The 21,858-nt window shown below is 42.5% G+C and overlaps 1 protein-coding gene across 1 annotated transcript; it reads left to right on the top strand.

Moving 5' to 3' along the window:
* The first annotated feature begins 1,128 nt into the window (after window positions 1-1,128).
* Window positions 1,129-12,131, top strand: slc26a2 (solute carrier family 26 member 2). The gene is made up of 5 exons (XM_076739860.1): window positions 1,129-1,215; window positions 2,342-2,967; window positions 3,769-4,059; window positions 4,336-4,784; window positions 7,755-12,131. The coding sequence occupies exons 2-5, from the start codon at window positions 2,356-2,358 to the stop codon at window positions 8,581-8,583; spliced, it is 2,181 nt and encodes a 726-aa protein (XP_076595975.1). The 5' UTR covers window positions 1,129-1,215; window positions 2,342-2,355; the 3' UTR covers window positions 8,584-12,131.
* The last annotated feature ends 9,727 nt before the right edge of the window (window positions 12,132-21,858 follow it).

Here is a 21,858-nt window from a genome sequence, read left to right on the forward strand (position 1 = left end):
ATATATCTGTTGTGTTATGTGTTGGTTCTCCCCATTGGCAATAAGAAAACAGTATGTCTGTGTTCATATGAGGCGTTTAAGAGACATTTCACTTAAACGCCTGATGTAAACTTCGATGTAAACCCCGTGTGATGAACCACAGACAGCAGGTCGTCACACCCTGTTTGAGGAATGTGAGACGGAGAATAAGAGAAACCACTGAGGTCACATCATGGCTGATAAGAAAATAACCCTTCGTGCAGCTGCAGCTGTCTGCATGCTGTCAGTCAGTGAGGGTCTGAGTCTCAGAGGTGTGAAGCAGAATGAGGGCTGACTGTTCCTGAACACCCCAGCACCAACCTCAGGCACATGACTGACTGTCTTATTGGACTTCTGAAGACAGGGCTTGGACAACAGCCTCCGACTGACTTTGAACTGACACGAGCCCATAATTCCACATAATTTCTGCTGTTTATCCATTTTCAAGTGTTTAGAGGGGTTTAACTTCTGGATTCTGTGGAAACTGAAAAGTTGTGATGTCTGGCGGAGTGTGGAGGGATGTTTGATTTTTATGAAGAAACTGTGTGTTTCTGGACAGTTTGTGGCAGCAGGTTACAGTGTATACATAAATTGTTGTATTTTCAATTCTGTGTAATGTATTTTTACCTATATTTCAATATTATATTCCGTGGATTTATTTTTCCATCTCGTCACGCAGTCTTTTTTCTTATTTCATTCCATGTTCGTACTTTTACCATCATTATCAAGTGGATTATATTCTCCGTCTTATTTAACTTTTTTTTTAATCCCTGTTTTATGTCTATTCTACGTGAAACACTCACTCGTTGCTTGTGATTTCTTTGCTGTGAAGCTGCACTTCCTGTATGAAAGGTGCGATATAAATAAAGTGTATTATTATACAGACGGACGTGTTTTTTAAATAAACCTCTTTGTTATCTTAGAATAATCACGCACAGCAAATTCCTGCCTTGTTACTTTGTTTCATTTGTATATCGCTTTATTTTTCAGAGTGATCTTATTTTAAATGCAGAGTGATTCATCTTCACGCTCACACCATCTTTGTCTCAGCGGGGCTGGTGACGTGGCTCTCGCGTTCGGTACGTCATCACGCACAGAGTTAGAGACGGTGTAAAATGAATTCGAGGCGGAATGAGGGTCGGCTCTGTGGACAGGACTCGAGATTAACGTCGTAAACCGCGGCTGATCCTGGCTCAGGTCAGTTCTTTCCCACTTTAACTCCGTCTGCTGTGCTTCGCTGTGGAGGAGCAGACTGTCGCGTGAGTTTAGCTCAGCTGGATCAGAGTTTCAGCCGGTGTCCACGTTGACAACTTGTTTACAATGGAGCTCATTCACAGCGTCGGACTGCCCAGACCGCGTTGGCCAAACTTTGACTGCAGCGTGTAATTCAGCGGGTTTTTACAGATGCCACCGGCTGTGCTGTCCTTTAGTACCGTCGGACTTTTTGGTAAAATGTGTCCCCGTACGCAGAGGGACAGCTCGAGTCGCTCCCCCAGGATTAACGGTCAACATCGAAGTAACAGGCAGGCATGACCAGTAATCTCATCAACGGCAATACACAGCAGTCCTCTGAGGAAACAAAACAAGTAACGTTACTGTAATCCTATTAACGTTACCGTTTTAAGAATGCTTTAAATAGCACGTGTGTGCAGGGCGGGAGTCACACATCAGTCACATCTGCAGGACAGAGGTCTGGGATGTGATCAGCTGTGTTGAAACGGGACATTTTTGTTTTAGAGTTACGACCTTTTATATATCCAGCTCTTCGGTTCAGCTTCAACAGGTGATCAGGGCTTTTTTCACGTTTCACAGCATCATGTTAATGATGCTTAAACAGCAGGAAACTGTGTCTCTGCCCACACTGACTTCAGCCAAAGCCTCTCATTCTCCATGAATAAGGATCCGGTCACTCAGCAGCTGGAACCTGTGTGCAGTGACCTCCATCGGTCAGCTCAGGTTCTGGCTGTCGTGTCCTTGTCACGTCTGTGCTGATGATCACCAGTGAGGGTCACTACAAGCATGAGCTGTCTTGTATGAAAAAGGGGAAGTGTCTTATCTGTACTGTGATGTAACATCAAAGCTGGCCTCAGCGAAATGTCAGAAACATGCTCTCGCCCTCACCCTCTGACCTGACCTCTCAGGTGTATATGTGGTTGTTATTATGGTGATGTGCACATGTAAAAATACACATGACGACAGGTGAGTTGGCATATACGTAGTTTTTCTTGTCCCAAGTTTTTATCCTGTTGAAACAGATGTTTGAGATAACGTTAACTTGTGGCTACTTGGCTGAAGTAAACTGTGTTTCCTCTAATCGCCACAGATAAGGGTTCGATCATGACTCATGGCGACGACTGCTGCACACCAGAGGAAGATGGCAACCAGAGCGACCAGCAGCAGCCTCTCATTCTGGAAAGAGTGGAGAAAGAAACGGCCAAAGACTGGAAATCCCTTGTGTCACATCAGCTCAAGAAGCACTGCTCGTGCACCCAAAAGAAAGCGAAGTCCAAAATACTGGGCTTTGTCCCCATTCTCACATGGCTGCCTCGCTACCAGGTCAAGGAATGGCTGCTGGGCGACATCATGTCAGGAGTGATTGTCGGAATCCTATTGGTCCCCCAGTCCATAGCCTACTCCTTATTGGCCAGTCAGGACCCCATATACGGCCTCTACACATCTTTCTTCTCCTCCTTAATCTACGCCCTCTTGGGCTCTTCTCGACACATCTCAGTGGGGATTTTTGGGGTGCTGTGCCTGCTTGTGGGTCAGGTTGTGGATAGGGAGTTAGCTTTGGCAGGATACCTCACAGAAAGCAGCAGCGTCAGCAGTAACAATAGTGCCGACCTGCTGGCTGGTCAGGGGAATGACAGCGTTGGGGTGGGGTGTGACAGAAGCTGCTATGCAATCACGGTGGGAGCTACGCTCACCTTCACTGCTGGAGTTTACCAGGTGAGTTCACAGCGGCGATCTTATAAACCAGACAGACAAAAATTAGCATGTTTGTGTAAAGCAGAGGTGGGGAACCTCCGACCGTTTGATCCGGCCTGCGAGGCAGCTCGAAGACATGAAAAAAAAAAAAAAAAACATTTTTTTTTTCAGCGATGAAGACAGTAACATAAAATGTAAACTAACATGTGGTCCCTGAACACAACACACACACAGAGCAGTCAATATCACCTCAATGCATCAGTGCCACAAAACCAAAGTAGGTGCGGAGTGTCGCCCTTTCCCAGAGAAATGGACAAAGCACGGCGGGCTAAAAGGAGAGCTAGTGTGTCTGTGTTGGTTTGTGGGGATGCGGTTGTGATGAAAACGTCTCATCTCGAGCGTCATTGCAGCTCTACAACATAAACTGGGTGAGCTGCGAGTTTTGGTGCCCAACAAGAAGCTTTCACACGACCACACTCAGACAGGGACAGTGCTATGTGGTGAGCGAGCTAATAGCTAAGAAGCTAAAGCCTCATTGAAAAGGAGAATTGGTGAAGGAGTGTCTTGCTGCATTAGCTTCCAGAGAATAAGATAAGATAGACTTTGTTTATCCCACAATGGGGGAAATTCACATGTTACAGCAGCAACAAGACAGAGTGACAGAATGGGCCTTGAAGGATGAAACTGAAATGGCCATTGATTGGACAAAGGTTTCCCACCCCTGGTCTAAACAAATGCTTCTATTCTTCTCCAAGGCCTCTGGCAAACTAGAGGCGTTCATTTAAATATCAAACCTGTCTGATGCTTTTCTCTTTGTCTCAGGTGTTAATGGGCCTTCTCCAGGTCGGCTTCATCTCCATCTATCTCTCAGACGCCCTTCTCAGTGGCTTCGCTACTGGAGCCTCCCTCACCATCCTCACTTCGCAGATCAAATACCTCCTGGGCCTGAAGATCCCCAGGCCCCAGGGCTGGTTCACGCTGTTTAAGACCTGGTACAGCCTGCTCATCAACCTGGGAAAGACCAACATTTGTGACCTGGTGACCAGTTTGTTGTGTTTGCTGATACTGATACCTACCAAGGAGCTCAACAATCGCTTCAAAGCCAAGCTAAAGGTAAAAAAGACAAAGTGCAGATTTGCATGTTAACAGCTTCGGTAGGACCTGAATCTGGTCTGCTCAGCTGCACACGTGCGTCCTGAGTAACTTTTGAATCTTCCACATTTGAAAACTGCACACATTGTAAACATTTACCAGATACATTTAGAGTATAAACTCTGTTGACTTATCTCATGAACAAACTTTATATTCGTCACCCTGCTCATGGTAAAACAGCTGTTTTTAATCAAACCACGCATCGTGTGTCGTGTCTTTTGTCTTGTCCTTACCCAGGCTCCAATTCCCTTTGAGCTCTTTGTGGTGATAATTGCGACACTGGCTTCTCACTTTGGCCACTTCAACACTGATTATGGGTCGGGCGTGGCCGGCGACATCCCCACAGGCTTCCTCCCTCCCAAGCTGCCCATGTGGTCACTGATCCCCAACGTGGCTGTTGATGCCTTCTCCATTGCCATCGTGGGATTCGCCATCACTGTCTCGCTGTCAGAGATGTTTGCCAAGAAGCACGGGTACACAGTGGACGCCAACCAGGAGATGTACGCCATTGGCTTCTGCAACATCCTGCCATCGTTCTTCCGCTGCTTCACCACCAGCGCTGCACTGACGAAGACCCTCGTCAAGGAGTCCACAGGGTGCCAGACTCAGATATCTGGGCTGGTCACAGCTCTTGTCCTGCTGCTGGTCCTGCTCGTTATCGCACCGCTCTTCTATTCCCTTCAGAAGTAAGCGTACCAAAATCTTCATTCGTAAACTATGTTTGGCGTCGACCTCCATTGTTCCTCTGCAAATTAATCTCATAATTAGTCGCCAATTGGTTCATTCTAGAATGATCATCAATAGGGTGATGAATTGAAATTAGCTTCTTCATAGTGGTATTTGTTAGCAGCATTACATTACTAACATTTTCACTTGGAAGCATCACAGTTGAAACCATATTATAACAGGACATAAAACATATACAGTCACAGGACGGGAGTGTAAAAAGCAGTAAGACGTATATGCAGCAGATGCACGTTTAAGAAGTATAGAGTAACTGACAAAAGGGAAACCTGGAATAGCTTCGACCTCCAGGCTGTAACCCTTTCCTAAAAATAGAACACACCTGTGAAAAAGCTGGTCAGGGCAGTCGTGCCTGCTTGACTCGCCCCAGTAATTTCATTCTTTAACAGTTGGGCAGAGTAAGATTCTCACCCTGGATGCAGTACTCATCTCTAATCTGTTGAGTGGATGTTAAGGAGAATCAGTACTGAAGAGCATAAGCCACATGGAAATGAGAGCTGTGCACATTTTGGTGCAGAGCAAATACATGACTGCTTTTTTGTACAAAAATCAATTATTTAAAAAAAAAAAAAAAAAAAAAACTTCAGTGGTTTCTTTGATATTCCACCTTTTGAACAGCAGTAAATACAAAACACACACAAGCTCAAAATTTAAATTCCAACATATAGCGGATATTAGAAATTTCAAGCCGACACTTATACACACATCAGCATGACAAACACATTTTATTTGACGTGAGGCCTAATCCACCTCAAGTGTTGCTCATTCTAATGTTCTGGTTTGTTTTACCATTCAAGGGTTTTCCTTCTCGTACACTGGAGCACTTAAAAGTTGCCTGAAGTTCTTATCTTGTTTACCATGAAGCGTGGTTTAAAGCACAGCCTTAGACAAACACGGATAACCCATAGTAGCAGTTTAGGGTTAATGCTGACGCTGCCGGTCATCGCTCTGCAGTAGCTGTGCTAGTTCAGGCATCTTTAGGGCGACAAATTTCAACAAGATACAGATTTTTAAAAAGGCAGATGTCACAAGAAATGTTATGGAATAAGGAGAAGAGACACAAATGAAATTTAAAAAAGAAGAAGAAGCTGGTCAGAGTCAGTGGCCACATTCAGATAGTCTCCCCAGATGCAGTACTTCCCTGTAATCTTTAAAATGCATGGTGAGGAGAGTCAGTCTTACTGAGCATGGTTCATCACCAGCCACGTGCAAACGAGAGCCATGCACACTCTGTGCAAATACGTCATGTTCAGTTCTTGTACCACGGTCAACACATTTTTCCAAAAATCTTCAGCCGCTTCTTCATACATCAGTTAAATTAATAGAGAGATTTTTTTGTTTCAGCAATGTCAATATGGGAATATTAAAATGCTAAAATTCTTCTTGTCTGAATAGCACCCAATGCAAAGCATGCTCTAAATCAACACTGAATACACGCAAGCTGACATGTTTGTGCATAGCTTTAACTCAACAGTATGACAGTGAAGTTTTATTTGAAGTAAAGTCTGATCCACTTCAGGCTTGTTAGGTTTGTTTTATGAGAAAACGTTTGCTGTCTCGTATATCAGAGTGCTTAAAAATTTGCTTGCATTTCTTATCTTATTTATCATGAAAAACGGTTTCTAGCCTTAGACAAATACAGATAACCTGTGGCTACAGCTTAGGGTTAATGCTGTTAATGTTTAAATTAGGGCTGTTCAATCGTGATTACTTTGCACAATATTGAGATCACCATTATTCAACGTGATTACTCATTGACTCTGGAAACATCGTGTTATGTGTGGAACTTTTTAAAAAACTTTGGAACATTGGTTTTCCTTGAACTTTAAATAGAATGCAACTGAAAAACAAAAACGATAATGTGATCTCCGCAGCGGCGTCACGGGCTTCATCGTAGCCTTTAAAACGGTTCGATCTGGGTGATGCGGCTGAGTTTTCTCCAAATCGTTCAGCGTTTAACGAGCTTGCCGATCAGTGACTCACCGTCAGCTCTGAGCACCTCAGGAAACAGTCGTCACTGTAGAGAGCTGATTGGTGCGCTGCAAGCCGTACGCTTAGGCTCTCTTCCAGCCTATTTGTAGAAGGTTTTAGGACTTTCATGGCGCATAATGACTGATCCTGCCTGCGTTCCCTACATAAGCTCAGTGTGTGTGTACCTGTGCACCATGTGATATCCTCCTGTCAAACAGCTGAATTGGTTTTACCTTTGTTGTTGACTAAAGGCTCTTTCTGTCTTGGCTCAATGTGGACTAAGGCTCTGAGGAAGGGGTGAAGGCACACCGCTGTAAAGAGCATCACTGTGACATGGAATCAATCATTTAATCTCCATTAAATTGTTTTCACAATTGCTGAAAGACAAAGTTGTAACTCAAATTAAAATTTGATTAATCTCCAAGCCCCAGTTCAAATATCTTCAGGCAGTGAAGACGCAGACATTTAAAAAGGTTTTATTCAAATCTGACAAGAAATAATTATGGAAATAGGAGAAAAGAACTGCACTTTTCATCTCTTGGGTCTGTTGATTGTGATTGCAGCTGATGATTGGTAGTGATGCTGGTGTGTTATCGCTCATGGACAAACTCACTGATGTCTCAATGTCCGAGGCCAGATTATGTTTTAACTTTTTGACCTCTTACATGGATTTTGTCTGTTCTTCTCAGGATCTCAACCTTTGCCCCTCAAAAAAATCTAAAATGAAGAACTGTTTGAAGAGCTAAAGATTACACTTTAAACACCTTACACACGTCAGAGGTCCATTTCTGTTTGTCGATTTGACATTTTCTTACTACAAAATGAGATGTGAGGACTTCTCTCTTCAGAGCACTGATTGATTGCTTTAACCCATGAGTGCCACTGATGCTCGTAACCTTCCCCTGTTCCTGCCTGTTTCCTTGCTTCCTTCTCCTGCCCAGGTGCGTATTAGCCGTCATCATCGTGGTGAACCTCCGCGGAGCTCTGCAAAAGTTCACCGACGTTCCCCGCATGTGGCGTGTCAACCGTGTGGATGCCGCCATCTGGATGATCACCATGGCGACCTCGGCGCTGGTCAACACGGAGCTGGGTCTCTTTGTGGGGGTTTTGGTTTCGGCCCTCTGCGTCCTGGGCCGGACCCAGCGGGCCCAGGTCCTGGAGCTTGGCCGGGCTACGATGAGGGAGCATTATGAGGACCTGTCGTCTTACCGTGGTCTTCAAACACATCCCGAAGTGGCTGTTTTTAGATATGAGGCTCCAATCTATTACGCCAACCAGAGCTTATTCAAAAAATCACTCTCCAGGTGTGTGGGCATCAATCCTGTGAAGGAGAAATCCCGGCGTAATAAGCTAAGAAAGAAGAACAAACAGCAGGGAGAGGTCGCAGGAGCCCCAAATATGAAGTTAGAGGAGACGAAGGTTACAGGTAAAGAGGATGAGGTTGAAGCTGGCAAGACCGTAATCACGATGAACTCTCCCTGTAGCTTACGCAGTGTGGTGTTGGACTGCAGCGCCATCTTGTTTCTTGACACCGCTGGAGTGAATGCTTTGAAAGAGGTCCGCAAAGATTATGGAGAGCTGGGGATCACGATTGTCTTGGCCCAGTGTAGCGCCTCAGTGCTGGATGATCTGGAAAGAGGGGGATACTACCCCGACGTAAAAGGATGTGATGAAGGAGGGGATAAGATCATATTCTTCACCATCGCCGACGCCGTCCACTACGTCCAAAGCCTCTCAGCTCCGAATGGAGATTGTGACAGCAAGTGCTAAAAAGATAATCTATCCAAATCTCTATGTTTACATATTTGCCGTTTACATCTCACATAATGCAAAAATCCATTGTTGCCGATGTGCCTTGTTATGCTCCAGTGATTCCATGAAGAAGGTTTTCTATTCTGAAACACGTTCTCTCTTGATCAGTCAATTGTTCATGGTGTTTAGATTAGCAAATCGACGACCACAGAAACTTAAATGAGTTGATAAACAGTAACCCACCAATATTAATGTCCCTACAGTTGAGTCACATGCTGAGCAGCTGTAAACTTGTGCTTTGCTTCAAAGCGAGGACCATAGTTAACTAGAAATTAAATAGAATTTTGTCCATAAACCCCAATCCTGAAGACTTTCGTGAATAGCAGAGTTCACTGTGTTGGGGCAGATGTAGTTGGGATGCGTGAAAAAGTTCATCACTGCTTCGAGGGGGACGTCAGAATTCACTGAAGGTCTTCCTCTTAATTAAAAATGTCTAGTTTTTCTACAACAGAAATTATAGGTCAAAATTCCAAGTGCTATTCTTAAAATATGTATTTTGTAAGAATCACCGGGCTGTGCCTGAACACGAATGCGTTCTAACTAACAGTAGGCCATAATATAGTTTTCTGTAACAGCAGTGACAGTGAAAGGTTTATTTTCTACTAGCAAAGACTTGGTCATGTTGTTAAAGCCATAAAAGAGTAACTGAACACTTGATTGTTAAAAACAAACCAAAACAGACAAACTGAATGCTTGGCTGAAGCAGACAATCGCCAGTTTACTTTCCAGCCTTGTGTCTAAACTGCAGAGGCTTTAGTGATGCCTATACTGTACAAATTTCTACACTGTGAATGTTTTCATATCAGGTCTTTTGACATATGAATGCCAGTCATCTTCTTAATGTTACAACTGGAAAACTTTTAAAAAAACGGATCTCATTTTGAAAGAAATTTCCTCAGCTCTGGTTTTGAGGCTGCGGTGTTTTTACAGCCTGGCAGGCCTGAACTGGATGTGTTACTTTAATGAGGTACTTTCTAAAGTTTGTCCTCAATCTGTTTGCTGAGGGCGACGATGTTGGTGACGTAGCTTTAGTCTGTTATAGCTGTGCAAATACAGCAGCACGTGAGGAGTGGGGGCAAAGTTCAAGTTAAAGAAGAACCATGTGCGACTCACATGGAAACAGCCTCCGGTTCAGTTTCCATGTTGAATCATGCCAGTCAAACCTCAGACTAACTCATTCTGTTGTGTATAAGAGAATGGTTCATCGGGTCCATTCATTTCTATTTCGTAATACCCCAATGCTCAGGGTTTGCTACATGATGAGTGTCTGACCTCTATCCATCTGCGTGCACGTGAATGATGCAGTAGATGTTCCTGCCAGTGCTTTTACACTGTTCCAGTTGATCTACAGGTGACATTAATGTTTGCAGCAATACACCAGCAAATGGAAGAGAAGAAGTGCACTAGCTAGAAAATATAGAGGCAAACAATGCACTTTCAGAAAGTTATCTTTGCATATGATTTATGAGGAAAGAAATTTATACATTTGTTAGATCTCAATGATACACATTTTGAAAGTTACACTGAAAGGAAACCAAAAATAGCTTCACGTTTGTTTAAAAGAAAACTCCATAGGGAACTTTTAAATAACACATTAAGCATTACAGCACAAAGATAGGATGTTCTTATCTAAAAAAAAAAAAAAAAAAACATTTGCCAGAGAGTGTATGAAGTTTGGGAGAAGCAAGGAAGTTACGGAGAAATGGAAGTTATCACTATATTGACATGTATGACTCATTTCTTAAGAGCGCTTCATCACATGTTGCGACGACAATCACCTAAAGCTCAGTATCAGCACAACCAATCAGCATGTGGTGGACCACAGAGCTTCAAATATGGATGTTGCTTCATGAGGTTAAAAACATGAGGTTTTCTGGAGTTGGAGGAAACAGTTTTTGCTCCTCTGCAGAGCAAACACTGTCAGAGAGGATTGAATCAGGTCATGCTAGTCAAGGACAGTCCAGATGTATTACACAGTCCTCACTGCAGCCTTTAATGAGCTTTAAAAACATGCTAACGTCTCCTGATCATGGACGGCCTCTCATGGAGCTTGACTTTTCTCTTTCACACAGAAACATGGAGGGAGAATGACAAACTCAGTGGACAGTCATGTGTTGTGTTTTGTAGCTTTAGTTGTAGCATTAAAATACCTTGTAATGTTATTTATGTAGCACTTAGAGAGTTATTGTAAAGTTCACAGTAAGTTCTTTCATACAGTCGTGACGTTATACGAAGTTTTTTTTTGTTTTGTTTTTTGAAACCAAAAAAAATAACTATGCACAAAAATCTCTTTTATGTAAACTGACTCACCTGAATGCACAAGTTCATTCCAGGTTCAGGCCTTTATTTCTTACCCTTCATTCCCTCGAAATGTTTATGGCTGTACAGTTTATCCTCCTACTAGACTAAAGAGTGCCTCAGTATCAAGCTGGTTGGAGCATTCCAAGTTTCAGTCATCCCATAATTAAACATATTATTGTGTAAATTTACATTGAAAAATATATGCAAAATATGTTTAAATAGCAGACAGTGAATTACATTTTTTTTTTTTTTGGTGTGCCCAGGTATTTGTGATTGAACAGCTATTGATTGTGTGGGTCAAAGAAATCCAGCAACTATCTGTTCTACTGAGTTTATGTTTGTAAGTCACTGTGACGTGTTTGCCAGTCCAAAGCACCGGGTCCCTGCATGAATATCCATGAACCGTTCAACTCCACCCTCTCCAGCTGAAAAGGCTTTTTGAACAGGAGCTCAGGGAAAACAGCCACCTCTCATCCCACTACAATATGTCACTGCAAAGTCCATGTTTGTACAAGATGAACTCAGGATCTGAACTCAACAGTTTCTTCTCTAGTAGTCGTGTGAAAGTGTAGTATTGTTTCAGGGGTTTGAGGTGATTGTTCGGACCCTTTCCTCTTCCTGTTTTTCAATCCCAAAGAGTCCATCTTGATTCCCTGTCGTCAGTACAGCGTAACAGCAACTCTTGCCAAGTATAAAATGATTGCTAACATACTTTTATCAGCCAGTTTAAACACAGTTAAAAGCTTTTGTTTTGGACTGAAAGTTGTCTGTTTTTATGTAAATGTGTGTTTTAATGGGGTAGAAACTTGAAATGTTAAGGGTTGTTTGTTTGAGGGTGATTTTTTAAGACTTGGCCTTGGTACACAATAGAACTTATTCTGGGTTTTCAATGTATATTATTGTTTTTTTTCATTGTTTCTTTTCTCCAATGTTCTTGCTGATATAAACTGGGTGTGGTATATATTTATAGCTGCTTTTATGGAGATCCATAATACAGAGAGTATATGAAAAGGAGTTATGGCTTCGATTTGCTGCAGGACAAACATGGTTAAAGTGCTTTGTATTGTTCAGTCAAGGACTGACGTAACCTTTGTTGAATATGTTCTTGCCTCTGTCCAATTTCCTGATGTAAAAAAAAAAAGAAAAAAAGACATATATATATTGCTTTAAATGAAGGACTTTATTTATGACATACAGATAATCAAGGGAAAAGTTCAGTTTTTACAGGTCATGTATCCTTTGCTATTGATTTAGTAAAACACTTTGAAATATATTGTGTCTTTTCTTTCATCATGGGAGCTCATCCAAGAGCCCTTGTTAAGCAAACTGTACTCAGAAAACAAAATACTGACTTTCAGATTCATTTACTCTTTTGTGTTACAGCTAAAATGACACTTTGTGAGGTGAAAAAAATCTCAGTCTTTTATCTTAATGCTGAGAAAATGTCCAATAAATTGGACCTTTGCTTACCCAGAACGACAAACAAAGAGGTCTGCATCACGTGTTATTACCTCACTGAACGACCAGCCGGCACCTCCAGCAGTTCCTCACTGATACACTGCAGTTCTGCTGTTCTGTCCCTGCCTCTAAAACACAGTGACAGGACTAACCTTCTCTTCACACGAGCAACAATAAACTTGATGACTCAATTTGAACCACAAAGTATGCTTGTTCGTAGCCTTTGGTTCTCATTAAGACTTTCCCCTGATGACAAATTACAACAGAGACACAGGCTCCAGATAAAGTCAGCGCAGGTTTCAAGGTGAATGGGAATCCTCAAGGGTTCAGTCAATAGTTGAGTCTCTGATATTCCTAATAAGACACTGTCAAGACGAAATAACCAAGTTTCATCAGAATTTCCCAGGAGGCCACTCTGCCAGCGTCACCTGTCTGCTCTGATGCTTGGACTTACTCATGAGAGCGACAACATCCAGACGGAGTTATTCAAACTAGCTCAACCATTCAAACTATGTTTTGTACCTCCCCTCCTCTCCTCCTTTGACAATAGACTCCATGAGTCATCTCAACATTCTGACATTCATTGAACACACAGGCGTTCTTCAGATGAAGCTCAGTGGAGTCTCACCCTTTATAAGGACGTCACATTCAAAAAAACAAAACAAACCAAAATCACAGAATGAATTTGACATTTTTAACGTTTGTTCAGACTAGATAATGAGATTACCAACACCGCCGGCTGCGCGAGCTTATCCTCTGATTAAATGGAGTGCTGGTGAGCACAGACCTCACAGAGCAGAAAAGCAGTCATCATCGTTAGCCAGCAGAAAGGCAGCATGAAGTCCCAGCCTTGTTTAATTAAACACAAGCGCCTTTACTCCTCCTGTCAGAGCTGTACTCAACTGTGCACCACAGTGGATCCGAGAGGACCAGACACTAAGTGACCATTTCATTTATGGAGGAAAAAAACCTCGTCTCACGTCTCACTGTTCACACTGCAAACAACTAGGCGTCACATGTTCTCCTTCATTAGTGAACATCAGGATTCACGTGAGAGCAATTCATCCATTCAGGACACACTTACAAAACGTCAAATTGAAATGTCACTTGGAAAAAAACTTGCGACGCTTCCCTTTATCACGAGACACTAAACCAAAGGACTGCTTTGACATGCCTGGATCGAGTGGCTAATGTGCTCTTTCATAAGGCGATGGACAAGACAAGAGGCCAATATCTAAGACTTCACAAAGCATCAGGCAGTACGAGACTGAACTGCCTCTATTTACTTTTTTTTAACAGAAGAGCCGTAATACCTTTACATCTCATTCAAACTGTCTGTTTAATCCTGGTATTCTTTCATTGTCTTTGCTGCTTTACCCAGACAATAGTGGCCTGGCTAAAGAAAATACAAAATATTGATGAGCTTTTCAAGGTGAATGAGGATCCTTAGATGCTCCACCTATACTCTGACGCTTTTGTCAATAACCAATCTGGCTCTCAGTGAACTTGTGGAGGAGATAACAGTTCATAGATTTCAAGTTTTGCACAGCCTTCATCTCCTGCTCCCATCTACCCCTCTGACTGAGGGAGCAACAAAGGAAAAACATCTTATATTTCAGCTTTTTTAAACTAAGGTTACGAGCGTTCAGCATTCATTTTGCTCTGGGCTGCCACACTTACCCACACTATTACATGCTACATGGATGAATCACAGAGACTCAGCTTAGTGTTTGCAGCAGTCAACATAATGAGTAGACTTTTATTTGAAATGAAGAGCTGGCTGTCATGTTCTGCACTGTGCACAACTAAACACTGTGGCTTCATCTTTCCACCAGGGGGCAGCATTGACCAGGAAACTGGACAGAATCTGGTCAACACGCTGTGGCACTGAGTGTGAATCCTATTTAGATAAAAGCTCCCATCCTGATAATGCTTTCATCATCAAACATTTCATGTAACATTTATGTCTGTGGAAAATAACCTTTCTAGGCTTTTCACTCTAAACTGTGGTAATTATTTCTTGTTGTCTTGTGACAACCAAAGCACATATTTACAAAAAAAATCAATGCAGCTGATGAGGAAAAACATTAAATATATTGTCTTTGTGCTGAGTCTGTGTCAAAAAGGATTAGCAAAATACCAGATGTTTTGCACAGCATCCCAACTCTGAATCTGAGTTGTACAATTCTGACCTTGTTTATGCCTTGACTTTGTTAATCTGAACCTTATTTTAAACCACGTTGTTCAACCCTTTGGCTGCACATCAATACAAAACTCAAAAATAAACTGGACTTACCAGGAACAAAGACTGCAGTGGCAAAAAGGAGCAGAATTCAGGAAGACCATTATCAGTCAGTTCCACTTCATTTCTAAACTCCGGCCTTGTCCAAAGGGGTCGATACTGAAAACAGAGCAAACAGCCGTGTTTAAGACCAGAGATCAAAAAGAGACGCCACTCTTTCTGCTGCTTTAGAGGAGACATGTTACATGATTTGTGGTTCTTGGGATAAATAAAGAACCCAATGAATGAGATATCTTCTGTGAACTCTGAATGTCCTCTGCATGAATGCAACGTCCAAGTGTAATCAGGTGAAAAAAGAGGTGAAGAGAGCCAGTTGTCTGCAGAGAGGTGAGGATGGCAGAGGTGATTAGAGTCTCCTTCACAGCTTGTTGCCTCTCACAAATTACATTTACTGGGGAATGGCACCTGTGTTGACTGGTACATGAAGGAAAGCTCCTGTACAGGATGAGAGGAGCACAATTACACTCCTCACCTCCAGTCTGCATTTTTTTTTTTTTATCATGGGCAAATCCCAAGACGGCTTCGTTAATCAAGACAAGAGGGGAAAAAAAACGGAGATGAGAACGAGTGCGTCTTGCTCTGGAGGTGATGCAGAAATTATTCTGAGTGGATCCAGAGTTCATACTGAGCCTTAAGAATTTCTAATCCACCTCCATAACTTTTCCAACTGGCGACCAAAAGCAGGCTTCCTTCGTGTTTAGGCATCGACCCGAGTACACACTGAAACAAATGTAACAGGGGCACTGACGGTTGCTTCAAGTCACAGCTTGAGAGAGTCTTAATTCAGAAAGAAAGTCATATTTTTCCTGCATACTTAGCATAAATGGTGTCGTGTGCTATTGTAATTTTAATAGGGATAGGATTAGGTTAGATTAGGATTGTATAACATGCAGAGAATATAGTTTGGACTTCATCTTGTAATCTGAGGATTTAAACTGCATGGCAAAATGAAGCATGGCTATTTTTGACGTTGACATTGTTGACGAGTACTTCTAAGGTATTTTATGTTTTTCTTAAGAGAGATGGCAGGAAATGGGGAGAAGAAGCTGAGGAGTGACATGCAACAAAGGTTCCAGGCTGGGCTCAAACTCAGAGTGGCTGCTTTAAGTACAAAGAGTCCTTCTTTACAATGTCTCCTTATCCTTTAGCAAGTCCTGTTAGTTACTTAAACTTAACCGGAGCCATAGAGGAAGCAGCTCAGAAAACACTTGCGTTTTGTTGTGGTGATATGGGTCATTTTAAGAGGCATTAAATGACCCATTTGATCATTTAGGTTCAACGATTAGCTGATTTTGCCTACTCCGTGCTACTCAGGGAGATCTTTAGCGACTAACTTCAAAGAGCAGGTCACTAACGACGCTAATATGATTGAATACGGCCACGGTAAGATCATGTGTTACCAACAACGCGTTCTATTATCAGATAATGGAGGCAAGAATCACTGGGAGCACAATGGATGTCCAGCAACTTCGACGGCAGCTCAGCAGCTTGTAGCTGTGCTCTCTATATTTTCTATTTGTTATTTGCAACGTGGACAAAAGCTGCTTCATCCCATAAATGCCATGACTTTACACTGCCTCCATTTCTTTGTTTGCTTTTCCATAGACAAAGACAGAGGGAGGGAGGGAGGACGCAGGAAGGAAAAGCTCATGGATAAAGCACTTGTCATCCACAGGGATATTTGTTTCAAGTTGTCAAAATCCCAATGTTCTGCGAAGGGACAATTCTATATTTCACTGAGGTTTCAACGGGGGAGGCCAACAGGCGTTTTATGTTTGCTGTCAGAAACAGTTTTATCACCACTCTCTGGCACCAGCTCGGCTTTCTCTCTTCCTCAGATCTAATATTTTTCTCAGATGCAGCTGACGGATCTGAAATGTATATATTTCCACCAAAAAGAGCCGCGTTCAGTGAAATAATGGTGAAATAAAATGTAGGTTACGCCACTATTTGTCATGTCATTCACTTCACATAATAGATACTGTGCTGGCAGGATGGAGTTTTAGTTGTACAGGTAGTTTTCTGACATAGAAATAATGTGATTGCTTGAGTTAAATCACCAGAGTTTTGAGGTTCTCGCAGAACAACAGCTACATGCAAATAATTGTTATTGTCTGGCTTGACGTCACCAGAGCACCAGATGGGTGGGTTTGGTTTCACAGCATCAGCACAATCCACATGGTGTCAGACAGTGGAAGAAAAGCTGTCAGTCACAGCGGCGCTGTTCAAAAACCGTGCTCTACTTCTGTTCACATTCTGACAAACACTGTGCTGTCCTAACTGGGTCAAACTCCAACAAGATGGCTTATTAAAGGGTCAGATTTCCTAAATCCCAAAATGACATTTCCGACTCACCAATAGAACCATGCAGATAATTTTTTAGCACTGCATTGTGCCCAAAGCCCAATGCGATGGAGATAAATGAAACTGTGCAACAGAAACAGTGAAAATCCACAGTTTGCACTATGGACTCTTTTCATTGTACCATCTCTTTGGTGGAAAGTAGTTCCAGCGGGCATTAAGGCACCGAGCATGAAGTCCTGGGTTTGCCTGCAGCTAAGTCATTCCAAGTCTCTCTCCCATTATGTCATGTGTACCCTATTGTCTCCAATCAATAAAGGCATAAAATGGCGCAAAATTACTTAAAAAAGGTAGTTCCAATGACAACTGACCACGAGTGTAATTAACTGTATCCATACGGTGTAGTAAGCACAGATAACTGCAGGCCGTAACTCAATGATCAACTCTCCAATTCAAAATCTTAATCAGCTTTGTGTAAAATTTGTGAGTGACTGCAGGATTGTGATCTTGCTGCTTTTATACACACGCTTACTTTTCTCCCTAATGACATAGCTTCACTCATTTCCTTCATTAGAAAGCATGTTTAGTCAGATTTTAGGGCTGTTCACTCATGGTTGAACAGCTGTTACAGAGTGGAAGGTCCTCCTTCACAAATGTTCTTTGGACTACAGACCTCAGGTGAAGGCAGCATTTCAGACCCGTCATCAAGTTTCTCCTAAAATGAACAGTAATTACTGACAGCTGATGTGATCTGCTGCTGGCCACATTTGATATTTTAACAACATTCGGTGGCAGCTCAGAATGAGAAGCTGCTACCTGATCGTTCTGTACACTGTGAACAGATTTGTTAACGTCAGAGTCTCGCAGATCTGTGAATTTTGCCAAACTCAGAGGCTGAACTCAGAGCCACTTACTGATGTGCCAAAATAATTTTTCACATTCGCACACTGTAATTTGTACTGTACTGCTATATGGAGCGAAGTGCTGCACTTAAAGCCTGGCTGTCATTAAGGAGAGCAGCACTGCAACACCAGCAGGCTGAGATGGACAAAACACAGCAGGGTTCAGGTTTTGATCGACTTCATTTCAGCCAATACTGATCCATTAAAATCTGTCTGGCTCAGGATTGACTCAGGACATCTCTGTTTGATACTGATACTTCCACCGAGTCATGCATGATCTGCATGTTTGTTTGTGTTCAAGTCTTGACACAACGACTGAACAAACAGGTTTGAGGGATTAACAAGTTTCCAGTTTAATAATAAGGGAGAAATAATTGAGGAGAAGGAAGGACCACAATGTTTTGATATGAAGAATGATGCATCAATGTATGCTACTGACATTCATCTCAGCGCAGAAAAAATATCAAAGTCCAAAGGTCTCATAGTGAATTTGATGTTTTCGGGGTGTGTACACAGTACGTAGATGACCCACTCTACCTGCTGAGCCACGGTCACACAGCATTACTCTTCCTTACATCGATCTGGGTGATCCTACATCGACATAACAGTAATTCTGTCCATGCCTGTTTCGAGCTTTACATGTGCAAACAGAAGTTGACCACCGGTTCATCCAGTGAGCCCTATAAGTGAGGACAATCTCCCAGAAATTAGCAGCAAACTCAGAAGTGTCCATTCTGCACGATATTAATTCTGAGCCATGATTGGACTCGCTGAAGTGGCTGGAAGGGACACTCTGTGCTGCGGGGAGCAGATGGCGTGGAGGAGGCCGAGGGCAGCAACACACACCGACAAACTCACACTCGCATGCATGCACACACTCTCTCACATGCACGGTGACCCCTCTGAGCCCCCATCACAACATCAACCACATCGCTTCATCCACTGACTGAAAATTAGTGGATCAGTGGAACAACTAGGGATCACAGACATGCTATCGGCGGACCACCAGGGGCTCTGACCACATATCGGCCAAAGGATGGCCGTCAGACGGGCAGCGCGAGTTGGCTTCGCTCGCCGTTGATGCCTGTGGGATGACACTGAGAGGCAGTAAGAGGGCTCAGCTTCATTCACTGCATGCACAAGATCTGCAGCCAGAGAATGTGTTGTGTCACACATCAGGCCTGCTGGTCCAGAGCTGTGTGACTGCTTCATAAACCCTTTACTCACTTCCATCCTCGAAACAAATACATGGTTACAGGAGGATCTGATGTCATTTATTTCCTTCATCAATACTTCATTTATTGACAAAGGAAACAATATTAATTCATTATTAAAAGAACTGCATCTTGGCATTAGGAACACCCTCTCTGTGCTTCCAGGCTGCTCCTGCTGGCGACCACTTAGATTTTTCTGTATGACTGTAACACTGTGTGTGCCTCTTTTTTATGTTCTGTGCAAAATGTTCCACCTGGGTGAACGGAAGATGAAGATGCTGTCATGTTGATTTATCTCACTGAATACTGCAAAATAAGACAAATTGAGCGTGGGATAAAAATTCAACGACAACCCGTCAGCATCACAGAGCAACTTGCAAGACAACCAACGAGAGACAGACACTTAAGCAAAATCTAGAAGGCAAAAAAGGCTGGAAGGACGAGAGCTTACAGGGATCAAAACTCAAAACAAAGACGGCAATGATGGCTATAGCTATTCATGCTGTATATACTGAAAGACACAAGCAAATAAAACTGCTAATAATTCGAGTGATGGGACGAACTATGATCCTGGCATCCTCACGAGGCTCACTGGCATCTAGTTCTAATGCCTGTTTAATGAACAAAGACTTCTCATAAATGTCCAGTCTCTCTGCTCCAATAAAAGGGTGATGTGAAGCACAGGAGTGGTCCATCTCCTCTCTGTCCAGTATCAGCCTGCTCTTGAGTTCATCCTCGTTTTCATTTCCAAGAAAAAAAGCTTTTTGTTATCGGCTTCCTATGATCTTTGTGTCTCGCTGGTCAATCTTAATGTGGTTATGGATGTTAATGGAGTCTGCAGCAACATTCACTTTAATCATGGCTGACAATGCGTCACCTTCCCGTTTACTTCCATCTTCCTTTGTATTTATCAGGACTAGTGAGATATAAAGAAAGATGAAGTCGCTCAGCTGCTCAGAGAGGTGACAAAGTGACGTGAATGTTTCCTCTAGTTTGACAAACGGATTTTCCTACTTGGCACCGTCACTCGAACGCACCAATAATGAAGAGTTACCTGCTCTCAGCTCACGTAATGCCAACATAACCTTCACCAATGATGAATAGGTCAATTCAAAAAAAGGACTTCATAGATTAGTAAAGTCATTACATAACCAATCATGCTACAGTACACCATAACATCACAGCATACACACTAAACTGTGCACTTTATATTGATTTCAGATGACATGGTTTTCTGCTGTATTCTGCCATCGCACTGTATTGATTCTTGTTTTCACAGGCAAAATTTGGTGCCACTACAGGAAGTGACCTGACGTTTACTGTATTTACAGTTGGTAAAGGGAACAAATCAAAGGTGCAAAGACTTTGATATTAGAAACCCTGTGCCCCCTGATGCAGATTTTTTTTGTGATATTTAACTGTTTAACATGACAGACAAGCAAAATCTCATTAGAGTCACTTTCTCTCTTGGTAATGTTAATACTGTGTAAACTGGGCTTTATGGTATATAACTGTATTTATGTGCATTGTGCTGTATGTAGTACTGCCTTTGTGCTGCATTGTAATTCTATTTTACCATAATAATAATGCAGCTTTTATAGAATAGACTTGACAGACATTAGAGAAAGAGGAAGATAAAGTTAATGAGAGGGGAGCTGTCTCATTACCTGCACTTCAGGTGAGGACACAGAGTAAATCAGTGCTGTAGAAATGTGTACATGGGAGACAGATGAGGACGACGGGTGGAAGAGCCTGAGCTGCTTGAGATCTGCTAGACGTGAGAAGACTGCCAAAAAAAAAAAAACCTCAAACAATGTTCTTATGAAAACACAAAAAATTCAGTCCACAAATAATAAACTAAGACGTAATGGTGCTTCCTCCGTCTTTGGCTGAGTGTAAATAGCACAAACGCTGGCATGCAAACAGCAGAATGACCAGAAGGCAGCCAGGAACTTAATTCTATGGCTTGGCAAACTTACTAATTTATTAGCTACGTCTGGCTGCAGCAGAAATCAATGGCTGGCAGCTACGAGTTTCACCTCTTAAATTTGAGAACATTAGCTGTAATTAAAATAGCAGCTCCTGCTATTGTAAAACTCTTGAAAGGAGAAAAGTGGAGAGGACAGACGAGGGAAACCATGAAGTCCCTCCACGCTACCAGAATCTGAGTGAAATGACTCATTATTCTAAGTGTCTCTCTGTCTCTCCTCGTCGGGTCTTCTGCTTTCTCAGCTTGGCAGGAAATCACATTTACCAGACGTTTCGTTTCAGAAAATGAAAAATAGGTTTTACGAGGGGAAAAGCACGATTCCAAACGTCTGAGCACGTCACGTTTTTTCTGGAAGTCGTGAAAGCTCATCCAGAGCGGGCAGATTTTTAGTTGTGAAGGATTCCTTGAGGGTGACTTAAGTGTTTTGCTTTTTTTTGTACTCCCTATCTGCAGTCTAAACCAATGATTTCCAGTCATATCAGACAGCAAAAGCTCTGCCTTCCATCGTTACGTTGGAGCTGTAGTAAAAATCCAAAATACGCTTAACATAAAACCTAACAAGCTGATTCTGCAGGAACGGAAAAGGGCAACTTTTATCATCACAGAAAGAGAAACGAAAGAGCAGCTGTCAAACCTGTTATCACCGAAAGCACGAGATTTTATGGTGTGTTTTGTTCGGCCATCGTCACAAATGACTTTAACAGGTGCTGAGTGGAAGACCCATCGGCCCAGGAGCATCACGCTCAATACTATCTTAAGCACAGC

This window comes from Chaetodon auriga, chromosome 9 (assembly GCF_051107435.1).
Source record: "Chaetodon auriga isolate fChaAug3 chromosome 9, fChaAug3.hap1, whole genome shotgun sequence".
Taxonomy (NCBI): domain Eukaryota; kingdom Metazoa; phylum Chordata; class Actinopteri; order Chaetodontiformes; family Chaetodontidae; genus Chaetodon; species Chaetodon auriga.